Source organism: Lactuca saligna, chromosome 6 (assembly GCF_052625555.1).
Source record: "Lactuca saligna cultivar CGN05327 chromosome 6, ASM5262555v1, whole genome shotgun sequence".
NCBI lineage: Eukaryota > Viridiplantae > Streptophyta > Magnoliopsida > Asterales > Asteraceae > Lactuca > Lactuca saligna.
In genome coordinates, this window is record NC_136422.1 from 178,789,466 (window position 1) to 178,810,929 (window position 21,464).

The 21,464-nt window shown below is 36.3% G+C and overlaps 3 protein-coding genes across 4 annotated transcripts; all 3 read left to right on the forward strand.

Annotated features, from left to right (window-relative positions):
- The first annotated feature begins 1,361 nt into the window (after window positions 1–1,361).
- On the forward strand, window positions 1,362–4,352 carry LOC144999821 (putative transcription factor KAN4). The gene is made up of 6 exons (XM_078958984.1): window positions 1,362–2,090; window positions 2,227–2,303; window positions 2,817–2,856; window positions 2,984–3,086; window positions 3,853–3,949; window positions 4,062–4,352. The coding sequence occupies exons 1-6, from the start codon at window positions 1,607–1,609 to the stop codon at window positions 4,206–4,208; spliced, it is 948 nt and encodes a 315-aa protein (XP_078815110.1). The 5' UTR covers window positions 1,362–1,606; the 3' UTR covers window positions 4,209–4,352.
- Window positions 4,353–8,631: 4,279 nt separating this feature from the next.
- Window positions 8,632–11,385, forward strand: LOC145001580 (F-box/FBD/LRR-repeat protein At1g13570-like). 2 transcript variants are annotated; one of them, XM_078960947.1, is made up of 5 exons: window positions 8,632–8,885; window positions 9,423–9,495; window positions 9,601–10,446; window positions 10,692–10,847; window positions 10,978–11,385. In XM_078960947.1, the coding sequence occupies exons 2-5, from the start codon at window positions 9,484–9,486 to the stop codon at window positions 11,260–11,262; spliced, it is 1,299 nt and encodes a 432-aa protein (XP_078817073.1). In that variant the 5' UTR covers window positions 8,632–8,885; window positions 9,423–9,483; the 3' UTR covers window positions 11,263–11,385. The 2 variants fall into 2 exon arrangements, with proteins under 2 accessions (XP_078817073.1, XP_078817072.1); XM_078960946.1 differs by having other exon boundaries at window positions 8,632–8,881.
- Window positions 11,386–12,203: 818 nt separating this feature from the next.
- On the forward strand, window positions 12,204–13,708 carry RPS9 (ribosomal protein S9). The gene is made up of 2 exons (XM_078960898.1): window positions 12,204–12,635; window positions 13,155–13,708. Exons 1-2 carry the CDS (start codon window positions 12,285–12,287, stop codon window positions 13,440–13,442), a joined length of 639 nt encoding a protein of 212 aa, XP_078817024.1. The 5' UTR covers window positions 12,204–12,284; the 3' UTR covers window positions 13,443–13,708.
- The last annotated feature ends 7,756 nt before the right edge of the window (window positions 13,709–21,464 follow it).

Genomic DNA, 21,464 nt, shown 5'->3' on the forward strand with positions numbered 1-21,464 from the left:
TCCTTTCATCCTACATCACCTATTCATCATCATCTATTTACCTAATTATCATCATCTTTCTATCATCACCTATCTCTCATCATTTTATTTCATCACACACAAACTATTTCATCTACCCATGTTTCATCCGCAACATATTTGTAGATATAAAATAAATATACCGTTTAAATCTTTTAAAACATGTATAAAATCGTTCATCCAGCATAGACAACAAGTATTCAAATAATATGCACACATAGCACGTAATTTATATAAAATACTTCATATCTATGTGTAAGATGAAAGTAACTATATATACCATAAAAATCCCATAAATGCTTCCTAACTTCAAACCCCAAGGTTTACTCTACTAAAGCTTCATATTTTCGGCTCTCTGGACTTAGAAGGGTCCAGATTCCTAACTTCAAACCCCAAGGTCTACTCTACTAAAGCCTCATATTCTCGACTCTCTGGACCTAGAAGGGTCCAGATCTATAACACAAACTTGCAAGAGGGGTTTGAGGTATTCAAAACCCCAAAGATGAAGTGATTCAAGCCTTAACCCCAAAATTGAATCTACAAAATAGGTCTTCATCTCACTCTACACACTCAAGCTCGTTAGGTTCTCACTTATGGGAAAGGTAGTCGCCATTGAAGGCCATAAGTGCCTTTAAATATGGCTCGGGCCCAAAGATTTAAGGTTTCTGCCAACAGCGCGGACTTGTTGAGTCGCCTCACCAATTCGTCGAGTGCATTCATTAATCTGAGTCATTAGTCGCGACCTTACTCGATGAGTTGAGGCGTCAACTCATCGAGTCATTCTTCTTAACTCAAAAGAAAAATACTTAAATTATGATACTTGGAAATTCGGATGTTACATTTTGTTTTTTTTATTTCATAGATTTCTTCATCAACAAATGTTGCTACAATTAAACAAAAATAAATAATTTGCTAAAACATAATACAATAGGAAGTTTATTCACATTTAGCCATTGAACTTTTTAGAGGGAAACGAACTTTCAATTTTGTTCATATTTAATCACTAAAGTTTTTTTCGTTATCTATTCACCACTAAACTATTGAAATTGTTCACATTTTACCCTTATGACCGGTAACAGCCGGTCATAAGGGTAAAATGTGAACAGTTTCAATAGTTCAATGACAAATAGATAACGAAAAAAAGTTTAGTGACTAAATGTGAAAAATGTCGAAAGTTCGTTACCCTTTCAAGTCATTATCCCTTTTATAAACGAGATTGGAAAGTTTAAATATTACAATTATAGAAAACTATATTTAATATTGACAAACACTATTTCGTTTTCACCATCGTGAACTGGTTGGTTCCTCACTTTCATCTACGTTAGTTCCATCCTTAAATTCCCAAACATTATCCTTTCCTTTTCCTTCCCAGTTTCATCTCTCCCTATAAAAAAAAAAACCCTCTTTCTTTTCTCACTACGTTTTCCCTTTCTTCCTATTCTGCAAAACCAATCCTAGCTACTCCTACTAATTTATACTCTCACTGTCCAGAATACCATGCAAAGATTAATGCAATCATAAGTCACTCAACCAGCATATAATCAGAACTACATCCCCTTTCACTGACACCCACTCTTTATCCATCGAAATGTTTCTGAGCTCAAATTTTTCTCCAATGACAAGTAATGAAGCTACAGCTTTCCCAGATCTATCCTTACAGATCAGTCCTCCATTTGCAGCGGATGAGTATAACACGACAGGTTGTATCATCAAAAGGCCACCCTCCACCTCAAGCAGCAGCAGCGATTTAAGCCAAGAAAACACCTTCAACCATCACCACTACCAACAGCTTATAGCAGCAGATATGGATGGTTTTGTTAACCATGGTTTGCAGTTTGATCAGCAGCAGCCTCAGCTGACCTTGGGGCTTGAGATTGGAGCTTTGAATCATTCTCATCCCAACCACCATTATCATCCACGTGGACCACGTCAAATCTACTCCTACGATTTCAAGAGAAGCTCGAGGATGGTTAACAGTGTCAGAAGGGGCGCTAGAGCTCCTCGTATGAGATGGACCTCCTCCTTACACGCCCACTTCATACATGCCGTTCAGCTCCTTGGTGGTCATGAAAGTATGTTGTAGTTTCAAATGTGTTGCAATTTTTAAAAATTTTAAACTTTCTACTGATCCTTCTATATCACAATCATGATCAATCACTCAACTAGTTCCCGTAGCAATTTGTTCTAACTTCTTTAGGGTTGTGGCAGGAGCAACCCCAAAATCAGTACAAGAGTTGATGAATGTGAAGGATCTAACCCTAGCTCATGTCAAGAGTCACTTGCAGGTGCCTATCATTGTACTCAAAACAGTCCCACTTATTTTGAATTTAGGAACCTTATGATTATCATTACTCTCTCTCTCTCTCTCTCTCTTATATATATATATATATATATATATATATATATATATATATATATATATATATATATATATATATATATATATATATATATATATTATCACAAATATAGAGGGACATGAAGGTCAAATTAATGTGATATCTTAAAGATAAAAAGATCTATGGAAGCTAGGTCACAGGTTGAGTCTGAAGTCTCATCGTTTTCCCTTTGCACATCAATAACAGAAAGTGATAGAAATGGTGAGACAAGGAAACACAGCCCGGAAAACTTGGTGTGGGATAGGTGGGGTGGGGTGGGGAAGTAGAGAACAAGGGGGTAGGACAAAATGGCATCTAGGAAAAAGTGTAAACTTAGCAAATGTAGACTTTGCGTTAATAATTACTCACATCATCATCACTTTCTTCTTTTGTTGTGGGGTACGTATATTGATTGATCAGATGTACAGGACAGTGAAGAGCACTGACAGAGGAGGAGCAGGTACTGGATTTGGATCTTTCTTTTTTCCCTTTGCATCCTAATTTTTACCGTGTTTGATAGGGCCAAACAATATTAATGCGGTGGTGATGTACACATGCATGATTATGTATGAATTCATGTGTTGCAGTTGCACTGACAGATACTCAAGTAGTTAATCCAAGGGCTCCAATCTCATTGTTTGAAGTAGAGGGAGATATATCACCATCTACTACACTGCATATATCTCAAAGGTTTGTGTGTGTGTGTGTGTTTTTGTGCCCTGCTGTACATTAATTTTCTGCCGTTTTGTGTATCTGTATCTTTCGCCATTAATTAAATAGTTGATGTGATGATATATTGATCAGACTGAAGGCATCTAATAATTTACATAACAAATGGATGACATGTGTGGTATTATATATATATTACCATTATAATGGATATATCTCATAAATTTATCATATTAACATGCATGTATATATCCGTCCGTGCACACTATCTGTTATATATATATATACCCGTGAACAAAGTTGTAACGTAAGAAAAATGTTGTTATCATTTAGGTATTTTATTGTTTTCTTAAAATCAAATTTTGTAATAGGTAATTCATGAAGAGAACACCCTAATGGCCTATAAAGGAATAGTGAGTGACATTGTGAATGTAATTGAACTTGAAAGTTAAGCTAAAAGTCAAGGTAAAACGGACAAAATTAACTCTAAGTTTGTAGCAGTGTTGCATATGTGAGTTTGACATATAGTACATATATAAGAGATTCGCTGGTTTTTGTTGATTTAATTAACTCTTGAACAGCATGCAAAGAGACCACAAGGACGGCTAATGTAAAACATATTGAATATGTTTTGTATATGTTTTGATAACAGACACTTGTGTCTTTGTCCTAATCCATGTTTTTTTGGATAATTTATAAGAGATGCTACTTGTCTTCAGTTATAAAGTATATATCAATGCTCAATAGTAGAAAAACGATAGTTTGATTATTTTCTTTTTTCAAGCAGGAGATCCTTTGAATCGTCTTTGGAAACGAATGATTTGAGTTACACAATGAAAAAAAATGTATCAAGTGATTGCCCGATATCCATTCACACTAATGAGGTACGACGACAACAGCAAGAACTTTATTTTAAAGTGGGAATATAAAGGAATTACTTATATATGGAGAAGAATAAAAATATCACGTATATAGTTTATGTATTGTTTTCTGCAGGCGGATGATGAGCATGAGGTAACCCTACGTTTGTCGAAAAAGATTAAGATGTTAGAAAATAATCGAAGTTATTCGTCATCAGAAAGGTTGCTTAACCTTGAGTTCACCCTTGGACGGCCATGCCGGCAGTTGGACCAGATCTTTTGAATGATAATGGACGATGAACTACCTCTTTCATATTTATCATATCATTCCACTAATAAATTAGTAATAATCGCATCTGAATGTCTGCTCCTATTAACTTTTGAATCTAATTAAATCATTATTAAATCCATTTCTTATTTTTTGAGACGGATTAGTCGTTTCATATAGTGTAACACTTCCTCGTTTAGACGCTTTTTTTAAAAAAATAAAACTGGTATCTTATTAAAACCGGTCAATGAACACCTCCGTTTAACATAATCCCAAAAAAAAAAAAGTAAAAATATAGCTTATTCTAATGTTTATGGTCATGTTTGGCAAAAATAGTTGTTAGTTGGTAGCGGGTAATTGGTAGCATGTAGCAGGTAGCTGATATCAAAAGTAGCTGGAAGCTTTTGAAATATATAAAATTACATAAAAAGACAATTGATTAAAAATAAATAAATATATAAATATATTTAAAGGGTAATTATGGAAATTGATTTCAAAAACTCAGTAACATTTTGTTAAACGCTACATGAAGTAGCTTTTAGAATCGGAGCGTTTTGTTAAAACTAAAAGCTAAATGCGCGTACTGCCAAACGAATCTTTTTGTTTAAACTAGAGCATTTTATCAAAAGCTAAAAGCTAGAAGCTCCCAAACGCTTTCAAAAGTTCTGTATCAAGCACGTCATATGTATGTCGAGATTAAAGGATATTTATATCTATATTGTAGTATAAAATATTATAAAATATATTTAATTATATTTTGAATTTTAAGAGGCATAAGTAGAGATGAGTATTGGAACCGACCCCGTTTTACCCTCCCTTGGGCCTAATAATGCCACCACCTGCTGCCATGTCATTCCTTGAAGAACCATTGTGCTCAACTTCAAAATACCAAGAGAGAGAAAGTATGTTCAATCAGAAACATTTGAGAACAAATTTAGACCATTTATTCAAAAAAAATATTATTTATTTATTTATTAATTTATATATTATTTACTAATTTTATTATATAAAAAAATAAAAAGGTGGCCCACCTATTCCACCCTACCCATACTTTATATATATATATATATATATATATATATATATATATATATATATATATATATATGTGTATTATAATATTACATCTTAATTGAAGCTTCACTACAAGACTGTCGGACCACTACCTACGGTCGTTGGACTGCTACTCGTCATTGTCGGAGTGTCATCGTATGCATCGAATATTCATAAAATGCTGCTACGAACAACCTCTAATCATCTATTCTCTTCGTAAACCAGCTCCATCTTCCGCTCATCTTCTTCCACCGAAAAGGTACCTCGTTGGAAACTACCTTGTCGGAAATCATCTCCTTCTCTTCACCTATCCGGTCTTGTTTTCATCATTGGATCTGGTTTCATCCACCTCTACGATTCACCAGATCTGGATTTGAAGTTGAAGGCCACCATATCTGGTTTCATATCTCCACAAAACATTATCCTTATTCCATTCCATTTCACAATCTAATATAACATCCCAAAATCACGATATAAAATTTCATTTTTAAGTTAAAAAAAGTCATTGTTTTCAAACAAAACCCTAACAAAACCAAGTATAAAATACAAATATCCCCAAGATCAATATAACATAAATCCAAAACATGTCATTGAAGCGTGTGTACGATTACGCTTTTGCCTTGCCACGGTCATCTGAAGTACCTGAAATAATAAACAGAAATTGTAAGCCAAAGCATAGTGAATTCCCCCAGAGCACCACACACAACATACATAACATGTACATTCATGCATGCTAAGTCCAATCAATCACCAGACTGGAATACCTTCAGGACCATAGCCATTGTGTTGGATTACCCCCGGCCCAATCAGTCATTGGACTGAAATGCCACTATACAACGGGTCCAATCAGTCATTAGATTAGCATACCCTCGGGTCCACAGCCAGTGGGTTAGATTACCCCTGGTATGTTGGCTCACACACATAACAGTAAAGCCTCAATCCCAAGTCATACTATGTCAACATATGCAATAGATAAACATATAAACAAGCAACAAGCAACAAGCAATAGGAGATCTACATATCACTACCGCATAGCACATCTTATATACCAGGATACAGATATAATAGATCACTATAGCATAACAACATCCTATATACCAGGATACAAATATAACATATCACTACAACATACAACATCCTATATACCAAGGCACATAACCTAGTGGGTCGGTAGTGGTGCTTTCAACCCACAAATATAATGAGGAAAATTCACATCTCAGTCTGAAAAGATAGCTAAATATGACACTGCTCTGAATATCTGTAACATCCCAAAAATCATGACCAAACATTCCTTTTAAAAACATTACTAATCCATAGCATTAAGTCATTCAATCATACTAAAAGGGGTTATATAACAAATCATAGTATTTTCCCAAACACTTATTCATTTTATCAGAGTAAACATCCCAGGCTAATCTTCTTGGTGTGTACCATGCGATCATCCCGAGCTCCTCCCTCCGCTACCAGAAATACTTGAAACCAAAACTGAAAGTCGTAAGCACGAAGCTTAGTGAGTTCCCTAAACTACCGCATACCAAACATATCTACTGATCCATACATGCCATTCATAATTCTGAGCACATAAACTACATACTGGGCCCCCGCCCGCCATCGGACCTCGTCTATCATCAGGCCCCGCCTGACATCAGGTCCCACCTGGCGTCAAGCCCCGCTCGGTATACAGATCTGTTTCCTTTAGGCCTCGTCTAACTCTGTGCCTCGCCCGCCATACACATACATACGATTAAATAACATACTGAAACATACGTAAACATTCCCTAACCATACCCTGCTCTAAGGCCTTGCCTAACTTAGACCCCGCCTCTGGTCTGCTACTGAAGTAGTGGAACCCCGTCCACACTCCTACTAGTAGTGAGATACGGGCCCTCACCCACACTCACATCCTTCCTATCACGGGCCTCGCCCCTGCTCTGCTAATATTGAGATATGGAACCCCATCCATTCTCAACTAGTGATGAGATACGGGACCTCGCCCACACTCACCTCCTTACCAGGCACATACAAGTATCACGAAGACAACAAGTATAATCTAACGCACTACATAAGAAAATCAGCAAGTTTGACCGATAACTCTAGCCATGGTTTTAAATTGATAGCTAGTACAATTTATAACAAAACTACCCTACAAAGTACAAACAAGTATTTAAAAAGAACAAAAATGTATGAATGCACACAAAAGATTTTACATCAAATAAATGTCGAAAAAGCCCCTTAATGTTTGGAAAATTGTGGGGGCTTTTAGTGCTTTATGGAGACCAACTTTCATCCTTTCAAATCTTCTTGCATCTCTAGTAAGCAGACCTTCCTTCCTTAGAGGCTTTCTGTGGTCCTCACTCACTTTCAAGAGTGACCCGACAATGCCCAGAGGGATTGCTTGTGCCTGCCCGGATAGACCACCTCCATGTGCTTTCACAAACACATCATAACTTGTCTCGTATCCCAATGTTGCTAAAGGCACTTTGATGTATTGCAGCCACAAAGGATTCCCTTGAAGGTATTCATGTATAATGTTGGAAGAAGGGTAAAATAGTAATTTGTTGTATGTACTTTACAATCTTTGTGATGCAAAAAGAATGATCGACTTAATACAGAAAGTAAGAGATTGTTAAGTCCTAACTTTATACAAATTTATCCTATGTAGTTATTTTCTCAAATGTCTTTTAAACATCATTTATCCAAACAAAAATTACTAGGAAAGGGAAAAGAAATAACTATGCCAAAAGTTATCTGGTGAGAAAACATGGAATAATTTATGAGTTTATTATGATTATTACAATCTTAAGCAATTATTGACACGAGTTTTGGAGAATTTAAACTGCTGATATTGAATACAGTCTTTGTTACAATAAATAAACTAAGAGGAGTTTCATAACGCATCTTGATATCATCAACAACTTACTCCTATAAATGAATATCACAACTTTTGATTTCACATTTGGCTATGTCAAATACTTGAAGTGTGAAAAAAATTGAAAGAATCTTGACAAATTTAAAATACCATTAGTTTGGTTGCAATTCAGAATTGATGATGCCAAATCAGTAAAACATTAAGGAGTACGTTGCAAGTTTCATGATCTCAAACAAAAAAGATTATTTGGTTAACAATTTGACAGCAATAGGTTTTGATGTAATTTCTGTATCAATTATGCGTTTGATAGCTCTTCTTGGTTGCTAGATTAGATAAAGTAAAAAAATTGAAGTTTTACAGCAAAAAACAATATAATATCAAAGCAAAAGGGATTTTTGAACAAATGTAGATAAGACGCAGGAAGCATAAATAATAATTAACAAGTGGATAATATGGAAGCCGGAGTATGTGTAGGGAGGGGCATATTTGGATCACAAATAGTAAATATAAACTTGAGAAAATTTAGTAAAGGCCTGCTACTTTCAAATTTGGGCTGTGCCCCTCCCGATTTCTCCATAGTCCATCCACAGTTCAATTTCCAAAATCCAAACCAAACGAATGTGAAATCGATCGTATCTTCCGCCCCCGTCGTTGCTCGTTGCCTCGCTGGAGTCTGGACGCGTGCGGCCTGCTGGTCTCGCCTAATCGCCAACCGACAATCGCCATTCATCGGAAATCAGCTGTCACCGGAAGTCACTCAAATCAGGTAGGTAAGGTTACCAGTTAGTATCACCATCGGATTTAGTATTTAGAAATGTATGTCTGAGTTGATAGGATTTCTTTGAAATTTGATGAAAAGCTCCAAACTACAGTCAATAATTCGAACGTGAAATTAGGGGCAAAATGTATCGGTTTTGTTATTTGAATGGTGTTAGGTTTTTTGACATAAAAATGTAGGCGCGTTTTATAGGGTAATCGGTTAATTACTGATTACTCCAGGTCAAAGGGTTTTTGTACAGAACCCTTAAATTTGTTTTCTTTATCGTATTTTGAATGCTTGATGTTAGGTTTTCCACTTTTCCTTTGTTGTTGCATGATAACGAATTGGATTTGCATCAGCTGGTTTGTTTCTCTAAGAATTTCTCTCTATCACCTTAGGGTTTCATCTTCCCAGTTACCTAGAACTCAGAAAAGCCAAAGAAATCTGTTTGACATCCAAATTGAATTGTCTTATGAGTTAAATTCAGTTTAATTAAGAGAAAAACTTATTCTCATCATCTCCTTGTTTTCTTTTCATCTTTTTGTAGGAAAATGGCTGAAACTAAGTAATGATGATTCAACAATACACTTCAATAATCACACCTCTTCATGAGTAGTATGGTAAGTTATTTCTCCACAAAACATTCATCTTCTCAGTTTTATGCATGTGATTGTCCCCCTTTTGCAACTTATAGTATCATGATAACTCTTGTAAATCTTTTTCAGAAGCCAAGAGAGCAACCAAAGGTTCCTTGCCAAATGGAAGCAGAGGTTGATAGAATCAGCAACTTACCAGGACACATCATAGACAAAATCTTGTCTCTTTTAACCCTCCGTGATGCAGTAAGAACAAGCATATTATCAAGCAGATGGAGATACAAATGGGTGAATCTCACAAGTCTTGTATTCGATAATCAATCTGTTCTAGTCTCATCTCAAGATCCAACAATCATAAAAAACAAAATGGTTAAAATTGTGGATCATGTTTTGTTACTTCACAATGGTCTAATCCACAAATTCAAGCTTTCACATCGAGACCTTCAAGGTGTTTGTGACATTGATAGATGGATTCTGTTTCTTTCACGAGGTTCAGTCAAAGAATTTATACTTGAGATTTGGAAAGGTCAACGCTACAAGCTACCATCTTCTCTATACTTGTGTGACAAGTTATCTCATTTAGAGCTTTTTAACTGTTTGTTAAAACCTCCATTGGGGTTTAATGGGTTTAAGATCTTGACTAGTCTTGATCTTCAACACATTACAATGGATCAAGATGTTTTTGAGGATTTGATACATAGGTGTCCGTTGCTTGAGAGGTTGACTTTGATGAACTTTGAAGGATTTGCAAATCTTAAGATTCATGCTCCTAAACTTACGTTTTTTGACATTGGAGGTGTTTTTGAAGATGTTGTGTTTGAGAACACTTTTCATCTTTCTACTGTTTCTATTGGGTTATATGTCAATATTGGCAATGATCATGAGTTGACCCTTGGAACTACCAGCAAGTTGACCAAGTTTTTTGCTTCGTTGCCAAGTATTCAAAGACTCGAAGTTCAAAGTTTCTTTTTAAAGGTAAAAATCCATCAAGGCCATGTTTGTCTGTATTTGTATTTGTTACACACACAGGATAATAAGACACAACAGAACAGGTTGTACTATATTTTTACAGAGACTGATTTCAATGAGACAAAAATTGTACTTTTTTGTCTCACCTTTTTGGAAAAGTTGCAATTTTTTTTTCTTGTGAGAAATGGGACCTTCCTTATTACAATACTAATTGGGGGGGTATTTTGGTCTATTTGGTTGCATGTATATAGTTTTTGGCAGTTGATATGGTGCCAAGGAGGTTGCCTACTCCATGTATGGAACTGAATTACCTTTCACTACGTATAAATTTCAATGACATGGACGAGTGTCTTGCGGCCCTTTGCATTCTTAGGAGTTCACCCAACCTTCTAGAACTCGAGATGTTGGTGAGTTTTTTTTTTTTTTTTTTTTCAATCCAGTGCATGTCAAACACAGTATAAGTATACATGTGAGTTCAGTGCATGTCAAACACAGTACAAGTGATTTATTTGTAAGAAATTTTTTATTATGGTGTAGGCACGACCGGATGAACAGGCAGGTCCAAGGGCAGTTGCAAAGAGCTTAGTGGAGGAAGACTTCCAGAATTGCTTTTTTAGCCAATTGCGGTTTGTGAAAATTGCTGGGATTTTGGGGGTGGCTCGAGAGCTGAATTTTATTAACTTTTTGCTTGCGAATACGCCTGTACTTGAAAGAATGACTGTGAAGCCTGCTTCTCAAGAATGTGGTTGGGACCTCCTTAAAGAATTGCTAAGGTTTAGGCGATCTTCTGTGCATGCTGAAATCATTTACCTCGATCCATGATTCACCCTAAAATATTAGTGTTTTCATGCTTTTTAGTTTTAATTCTTGTAACACTTGTGTTTTTTTAAGTATGTTAACCCGAATGAATCTGTTAACTTTGCTACAAAGACTTATTTTCTGCCACGTATCTTATATTCCTTCCACCGTTTTATTAGGTTTGTTAACATAGTATAAAATGAGCATATATCACAATATACTAGTCTTGATTGGACCTAACGACCTATGTTGCAATATAATCATAGTCTCATGATGTAGTTTTGTTGTAGCTATTTTTGATTTATTGTCTAGGTCTTTATTAGTTTTTTTTTTTTAAATGAAATTTTGTTGGTTTAAAATAAAGTAACTAAATTAAGAAAATTGTAAAGTTAGGTTATAATTTAATAATTTATCCAAGTATAATGTAATGAGAGTAAGTTACGGTTTTGGTCCATGTGGTATATATTTCTATTGGTTTGGTTATATTTTGGAAATTTGACACCGAGGGAGGGACCAAATATAATGGATTTATCTAGAACTGGAAATGAATCGAACATATTGTTTTTATATAATATTATTATATTATATGTTCATTGTGTTTGTTTATCTTCTTTATTTATATTTGTTCATGAATATAAACAAATGAACATGAACAATATAATTGGTTAAACAAACAGAAAAACTAAAAAACAAAAAAAATTTGTTTGTTTATATGTTCATGTTGGTTCCTTTATTCTTTATTCAGTTAATATAAAGAAATGAACATAAAAAAGCCATTGTTTGTATTGGTTTACATCAACCCAAGATTTAACTACAATAACAGTAATGTCAAAATTTTAAAATTAGAACCTAATGTGTGGAAATGTTTATATACCATAGTAACAAAAACTGTAACTTAATGATGTAATAATAATTTTTGGTAACGAAGAAGGGGCATTCTTGACAAACACAAGTACGTTATCTTGTAGTACGCTATCCCAATCCACCCTCATAAACTCTTCAACCAAATCTTCATCCCCAAATCCAGAAGGACCAAGAGAACGAAAATGGCGATGTCCATCTCTTCGCTCACCTCATCCTTCTCTTCTTTGTCTTTCTCCTCACAAATTTCTCAAAAACCCTACTCCATCTCTCTCGCTCCCTCCTCAAAATCTCTTCGCTTATCCCAATTTTCCACAACCAAACCCCAATCTCTTACAGTACTTGCCACTGTCGCCGCTGAGCCTCTCACCGGAGATTTGGAGACTACGAACATCGAGAAGTATGTCAAATCGAGACTCCCCGGTGGCTTCGCTGCCCAGACGCTGATTGGCACTGGTCGCCGGAAATGTGCCATTGCGCGGGTTGTCATTCAGGAAGGAACCGGAAAATTCATAATCAATTACCGTGATGCACAGGTATCTCCATATCATCCACTTGTTATACTTCCTGCGTCTTATCTACATTTGTTAGAAAAACCCTTATGCTGTAAAACTTCAATTTTTTTTAGTTTATCTAGCATCCAAGTAGAGCTATCAAACGCAGAATTGCCACAGAATCCAAAAATTTCGATAAAATTTTGCAATTACCTCAAAACCTATAACAAATACTTCCAGTGGTATGATATTGCTGTCAAATTGTTACCCAAATAATCTTTTTTGTATGAGATCATGAAACTTGCAACATTCTTCTTAAGGTATTACCCATTTAGCATCATCATTTCATCATTGCAACCAAACTAAAGGTATTTTAAATTAGTCCAGATTCTTTCAGTTCTTGTCTCACTGAAGAATTACTTCAAGTAATTAACATAACCAAATGTGAAATCAAAGTAGGAGTAAGTTGTTGATGATAACAATTAACAAAGACTGTGCAGTTTAAATTCCCAAAACCAGTGTGAATAATTGCTTAAGATTGGGCATTCAATTATTATACAGGAATATCTTCAAGGGAATCCTTTGTGGCTTCAATACATCAAAGTCCCTTTAGCTACTTTGGGATACGAGACAAGTTATGATGTGTTTGTGAAAGCACATGGAGGTGGTCTATCCGGGCAGGCACAAGCAATCTCTCTGGGCATTGCCCGGGCACTCCTGAAAGTGAGTGAAGACCACAGAAAGCCTCTGAGGAAGGAAGGTCTGCTTACTAGAGATGCAAGAAGAGTTGAAAGGAAGAAAGCTGGTCTCCATAAAGCACGAAAAGCCCCACAATTCTCCAAACGTTGAGGGGCGCTTTCGACATTTATTTGATGTTAAAATCTTTTGTTGCATTCAAATACTGGTTTGTACTTTGTAGGGTAGTTTTGTTATAAAATGTACTTCCTATCTAATTCGTACATCCACTTATCGTTATTCAATCACACTATGTTGCAATTGGTCAAAAACTAAGAAACTGTAGAAAAAGTATTAAGTGGACGTTTGTAGTGTGTACAGAGTTTCAAAACTCTTTTCTAATTGAATTGAAGGCATTCTCCTTCGACCTTCATGTGGAACATTACTTTCTAATGAGCTTATTAAGAAGTAAACACATCTTATTTCTATAAACAATAACCACAGCTCCATAAATGTGAAACTCTCGTCCAAGAATCATTGATTGTCCATCTATTATTTATTCTTATTTTCGTAAGTGGCTAGTTTTGTATGAAAGATCGATCCACTTGCCATTTACTTAAGCTAAGAGAATAACAACCACTTATTATATAATGCTTGAGTTCAACCGTATAGAGATTTTTATAGTATATCGGTGTCTCGAGTGGGCTCGAGAAAAGTGAACATAGCAATTTTTGGTAAAACGTTTTATACTCGAGTTTGTTTTCTCTTTTCTTACACCTTATTTTCTACATTATTACTTGCCTTTTTGTTTGAGAAAATTAATTGTATACTACGTTTTTACAAACCGAAAAAGTGTCATTTAGAGCATTTTTTTTGAACCGGCCAGAATTTAATTAAGGCAAGCAAGGCAGGGTGCCAAGCAGGCCACAAACCAAAATCTAATACATCATGCAGTATAGGGGGATATACCACCTCTTGACTAAAAAACTACAAAATACTAAAAGGATTATTACACCATATCACCCAATTACAATTCTCGATTTTTCCCCTGTACTTGACCCAAGCATAGATCAAAGTCAGCGCATGTTCCGCCGTTGTTGAAGGTTTTGAAGGAACTTTACTGAATATCCTGTTATTCTTGCCAGCCAAATACACCACAGTACATCATATACTATGCTTATGAGTATTTTCCTCTTCTTAGGGCAATTACCCCATTGAGATGCAAAACTAATAACATCTGCCACAATAGAGAAGCGATGAATATCTAATTGACACCATTTCGATATCCATTTAAAGGTGTCGTGAGCAAACATACAATCCACTAACAAATGGTCTACGGTTTCCTCCTGACTCGAACACATTGAGCATACAGTTGAGTTGATGTTGATTCCTCTGTGAGATAAGACATCAGCAGTCGGAATTCATCCCAAACAAGCTCTCCAGATAAAGACTAACACTTTGATTGAAACCATGCTATTCCATTCCATTCTTTTTATCGATACCTCAGTAATAACAGAATCGATTTGATCCCTAAGGATATTCACTTTAAATACATCATCTGGAGCCAAAGAGCCTTTCCACGAGTCCTTAGCATTCGAGAAGGAAAATGAGTTAATAATGTCCTTAAGTTCATCAAGTTCAACAATCTCAACCGGGGACGAAAGGGCCCTTTTCCAATCAGCAGCAAAATCGTAAGAGCTTCTCCGTTCAGAAATACATGCTGAATTACGCTTTTCAAGCTTGAAGAGGTTTGGGAATCGAATGGATAATGGTGACATGCCCAGCCATGCTTCATTCCAGAAGTTTATGTTCTCCCTTTACCTACAACCACAGAAAACAAGTTATCCGAAACAGCACCCGTCAATTCAGACTCTGATTTTGCCTTCACAATGTTATTCCACACGCAATTTATTGATTTTTTTGATATCATCGACAACGGCTTTCCATGGAGGTTACGTAAACCGGTGATAATTTATTTCCATATGGAGTTTTTATCATCTTTGAGTCGCAAAATCCATTTAATCAACAATACGATGTTGAGTGCTCTCAGTGATACAACACCGAGTCCTCCCTTTTCTGTATGAGCTAGCACTTTTGACCATGCAACCCATTGAATTTTGTTCTTCTCATCATTACCACCCTAAATGATTTGCCTACGATTTTTTTCTAGACTATTAATCACATTACTTGGAGCCTTGAATATTGAAAAGAAATATAAAGGTAAATTACCCAACACAATCTTTACAAGGGTGAGCCGGCCTCCAATAGATAGCGAGCTAGCTTTCCAGCTTGATAACTTGGCGTGAACACGGTCAATAATTGGCTTCCAATTTTTTGAACGGTTCATATTTGCTCCAACGGGAACTCCTAAATAGGTAGAAAGGAATGAGTCTGCATCACATCCAAGAACCCTTGCACCGCAGGCTAATTCTCTGTCAGATATCCCTACACCACATACCTTTGACTTATAAAAGTTGACTTTTAATCCGGAGGTCGCATGGAAACATCGTGGAATTCTTGCAAAGTTTTTAAGATTGCTTCTTGACCATTCCCCAATAAAAAGTGCGTCATCAGCATAGAAGAGGTGTGTCAAACAAGACTCACTCTTAGGGATGTGAACTCCATGAAAAAGGGATTTTTCTCGGGCTTCTTGTAGGGCGATGTTGAGACCCTCCATTGCAATTATAAAAAGAAATGGTGATAGTTGGTCGCCTTGTCTAACTCCATCTGAGAGTGGAAACTCCATGGTGGGAGAACCATTTACCAAAACTGAAACTCGGGCTAAAGCCAAACAACCTGAGATCCATGACCTCCATTTAAATTTGAATCCCATTTGCTCCATAGTCGAATCTAGGTAGCCCTAGTTGACTAAGTCAAGGCTTTATCAAAGTTAATCTTCAGAAAGAACATTTTCCTTTTGGCTTTCTTCGCCTAAGATTATACTTCTTTAATTGTGATAGGCCCATCAAGCATGTTTCTTCCTTCAATAAACGTCGTTTCAGCCTCGCCAGTGATTGAACCAATGACTTTCTTAAGCCGAAAACTTAGAGCTTTGGCAATGATTTTATATAGTGAGCCAATAAAACTAATTGGCCGAAAGTCATTCAAAATCAGCGAGTCTTTTATTTTGTAGCCAAAGTTATAAATGATGAATTACAACCTTTCGCAAACCAACTATTGGTTTCAAAATGTTTCACAAATAACATGATCATCATAGGCCAGAATTTTTTCAGGAACTTGAAAGTAAAACCATCAGGTCCAGGGGCCTTCTCACTTCCACAACCATAAATTGCAACTTTGATCTCCTCTGGACTGAATGGTTTTTCAAGTTCAATACAATCTTCAATACTAAACCGTTTGAACTTTGGATTAACAAATTTTGGTCTGGAAACAAATGGATCCTCAAATTTGGACTTAAAAAACCTCTAGACTTCCTTCTGTATCAGCTTTACCTCTGTTTCCCAATCCTCATTGATAATGAGACCATGTGTTTTATTTCTTCTTTTTTTGCTTTTGACCTCACCGTGAAAAAATTTGCTATTTTCATCACATTCCACTGTCCACTTGACTTTGGATTTTTGTTTTATGTCAAGCCGCCTTATATCTTCCATTTAACTCAATTTCTTCTTCCCTTTAGGCCACTCACTGGTTCCAGCTTCTGATAGATTGCGTGATTCAACATTGTTATCTAACTCCATGACCCTTCTTTTTAATTCGTCAAACATTTTCATCTCCTTTTCATATTCTTTTCTTCTTCAAATTTTTATGGCATTCTTTATGATACGAAGTTTGGCTACAAGAGCTTCATCCGAAGGACCACTTCATGTGAAGAAGTTCCAAGCTTGACAAACTATATCATCAAACCTATCCTACAGAAGCCATGAATTAAAAAATTAGAAGGGGCTAGGGTCAAAGTCTCTATTAATCGAAATCAGAGTGATTGGTGAGTGGTCTAAGTGTTCTCTCGGATGCGCAGTAACAAAGAAGGAGGGGTGAGCAGAAATAAAGTTTGTATAGTACAGAAAACGATCTACCTTACTTAACTTTATACCATCATCCCACATATGGGTATATTTTCAACCACCCATGTTGTGCTCTAGAAGACCCGTTTCCATAATGAAATTGGTGAAAGCATCTACAGTATATGGATAAAATATCGAATTGAGTCTCTCCTCCGGGTATCTCATGGAATTGAAATCAACAAAAAATAACCACATGCCAGTTCTGGAGTCTTTGTGGTTTTTAAGATCGTTCCACGATGTTTTTTTCTGCAATCGATTGTGGGGCATATACATTCACGACTATAGTTCCTCCGGTTGTTCCTCTCTAATTACGAATGGAAGCAGGAAAAAATCAGGATTTAATCATATTCGTTCTATCAAAGTATCTTTTTCCCATAGATTTATAATTCCCCCGGATCTACCCACTGCATCAACTGCATCACAGTCAAAATCTTGATTATCCAAGCAGCCAGCAAGATTCACTCTTGAGATGACTGAAATCTATGATTCTTGAATACCGCAGAAGTTGATACAATGTTCTACTTTTAATCTCCTTACCCACTCAATTTTGTGGGTATCGCCTATTCCTCTGACATTCAATGAAACTTCATTCATTGAGAAAGACACACATCTCCATCTCTGTTGAAGGGTTGCCTGAAAGCCCTGTCACTTTCAACAATTTGAAAACCCAACTCATTGCCAACAACTACAGTTTCAACAATCTCGTTGGTGGTGGAAGAAGAGTCTCTCAACTCCGACTCATGTTTTTGTGAATCATTACATGGATAAACACACATATTCAAATCAATAGAAGAATCAAGCTCGATTTCATGATTTGGGGGAAGTTGTGTATTTCTGCATGGGGAAGAAGATCTACTGTATGGTTGAAATCTTGAATGGGATTTGTTTATTTTTCTTATTTTAATACGTGATCCATCACTCGCATAATTCAGACTATCAAAGAGATTCGGATACCAAAGGGATTTTGGCCAGTGGTATTTGGTGTTGTCCTCCTTCCTTGAGGTCGAGGGCTCAAGTCATATTAGGGACATAGGTGGATTTAGGAGAATAGTTTAGGATTAGAATAGATTTGTCATTCCAAAAAAATAGATTCAAATCTCCATTAATATCTGGCCCATTTTCATGATGGCCCATATTTGTTTCCATGTCATCCGAGCTCCTAGGCTTATTGATTTGTCAACTGGCCCATTAGGGATCTTATCCAAATTACACTCAGTCGCATTATTCATGTGTTGAATAAGTGCATTAAATGGCGTATTGGAATTCTTCATATTATCTTCCCTAAGAGTCGCTTTAGCTTCCATCATCAGAGACGCATCGTTCTGAATTGTTGCCATCGGAGATCCTTAGTACGGTTGAGCTGGTTGGTTTTGATCGATCTAACTTTCTTCAAGGTCTTCAGGTGCCTGGTCAAATGTGTCGTAAATTCCGTCTTCCTCTTCATAGCTATCATCATCATCATCATCATCATCATTATCTCCGTCTGATTCGACCGGTTTGAAGGATGAAAACGGTTTGAATGGGTACCACTCATCATTAATTCAACTATCCCAATTATGTAGCTTTTACCATTCAACGATCCAACAATTTCCTCATTAATCTTTCTCCTGTGGGTAATGATGATTCCCACCTTCCCAAATGAAATATCAGAACACGTAAATATAACATTATATTGCGAGATGACCTTTCCAAACCGCTCAATGATTGATGCAAAGTTATCTTCGTCCCAAGCAAGTAATAGAGCCCCTGTAATTTTTAGCCATGAAATTCTATTGAATATGACCTCTTTTTTGTTGGCATAGTCGAGCCAATTGAACATTCTTTACCACATACTCTTGTTTGATAGAAAACGTGCGGCCATTGATGATCGATCAAATTTAATAACAACTTAAAAACCACCCGCATATCTACTTTCTATACCCTCGTAACCATCCATCCCAAGGAGGGACTTGAGGTTCTCCAGAGTGTCCAAGTCTTTGAATTCGCCCGTAAGGATCTTTTTCTTTAACCATCTCTTATTTGTAAGGTTCGGTTCAGGGGTAGTGGTTGTTGCATCTCCGGGGTTGCTTTTTTCGTAGGTTTTCCATAAGCAACTTCAAGAAATGATTTACCATCTCTGAATCCCATTCTATTGATATTTTTTACTTCTAATCTTATACCAGAGGGGGGAGTACTGAAGAAATGAGAAAAATTCAATAAACCTAGACTAGAATAGTCAAAGTGTTGAAAATGTTGAAACAGAGTTTCAGAATCGTCAAGTGGCAAGTAGTGCGGAAAATAAAGAGTTGCGAATCAGTAAAATTAATAGAAAAACGTTTTTTTTTAATGTTTAAGGTAAATGATTCAAATGTTTCTCATATTCATGAAGATTCAATTACAAGTGTTTGAATGTAGAACACATTAAAACTCTCAATTGGCTCTCTAAAAACTAGTCTAAGCAACAATTGTGCAGAATGAGCAGGAATGATCAGAAAAAAGAAACTTTATAATGGATCCAAGGGGCCTATTTATAGGCTTTGGAAAAGCCCATGACATGGCTTGACCAATCAGGTGTTGACACGTCATTATGACTTAGTCATCAGTTGACACCTTTGCCCTACTTAACGGAGAATTGATGGAATATTCCAATTCCATTAGTATTCCGTTAGGGTTCCATCCAAGTTATGAGTCTTCATAATTCTTGAACCTTCTTGATCAACATTGAAAAAGTGATGAGCAACATGAGCATCATGTTGCTCAATTGTCTTCTTAGATGTCATCAACTTCTAGAAGTGTTGTTGATCATGTTGAGTAGTTTCTTGAATGTTGGACTGTGTAAGTTCTTCAACGATCTTCACTCTCAGTGATTCTTCTTGATCTCCTGTTCTCTTCAATAAACCAATGATACCTTTAATGAATTCAGAAGAGAATAGATGTTTTGGGAGATTCTCATGAATTCCAGTCGACCTTTAAAAGAGAATACAACACCTCTATGTGGTTTCTTTAGAATGTTCCCAAGCGACTCATTCTCCATATTTAGATCCAAATTTGGTTCCTCAACTTCCTTTTCTCCTAGCTGTCCAAGCTCTCAGTCAACACTGAAATCAATAACCATGCCGAGCACATATTGCCTTAGGCGTTGTAGAACATCTGCATAAGCTTTATCTGTACTCACCCTCTGTTTCAACCAAATGATCAGTGATATGATATCAGCTTGGTTTATTCTAGGGAAATCAACTTCAGAAAACATGAACTCAGAGTTTTTTGTCCTTCTTCCTTGAAAGAATGCATATGGCATTTTTCTGAATTTTTGTATGTCAATCTTGCTGATTGAAGCAATCTTGAAATTTGGCCATACTGGGACAACTTGAATTGATTTCTTTAGAAAGAATCTTTTATTTAGCTCTTCAATGTCTAAATCAACCTCAGCTGGATAAATTGCACTTAGCCATAAGTTAAACTTCTCACCATTCGGGGGTACAAGAATATCTCAGTTTTCTTTAGTGAGGTCTGAAGGAGGTGTGAAGGAATTTGTGGGCTTGATGACCTTTACCTTTTGATAGGAATCTCTATCAGGGTTAAAGAAGATAGTTCTTTTAGGTGAAGACACTCTAAATTGCCATGCACTCCTTTCTTTAGTCGAGATCTCTGAAGATTTCCTTTTGCGAAGCACCTCTTGTTTAGACTTTAATTCCTTAGCCTTTAGTTGCTTAGATAACTCTTCATCTATTTGCATTTGAGTTTCTTTAGCTAATTCCTTTTTTTAGACTCGAAGATAATCTTCTGTTTTCCCTTATCGTTGGGATCATTCGAGAAAGCTTTCACTGAGTAGTTGATTCTGATATGATGACAAGTTTGGAGAAGTGGACATCTTTCCTTCTTGGAACTTTTAGAGATGGATCTTTGATCCCTTGTTGACGAATGAGTTCCTTTCCTTTCTTAGTTATCTTGGCTCTGTTCTGTTGACCCTTTAACTGTGCATCAACAGCGATTTTGTCAAGTGACTGTATTTTCTCATATCTCTTTTTCTCAAACTCATTTGGTGAGTCTGGAATTTGGTGTCTGATAGGAGACTGACTTGATTTGGTCTTGTGGACCTTTTCCCCCTCAGGTTTAGGTGGCCTCTCATTTGAACTAGATAGCTTTGCTAAGATCAAGTCAGGCTTGGAATCAGTTGACGCAACCTTTTGGTGAA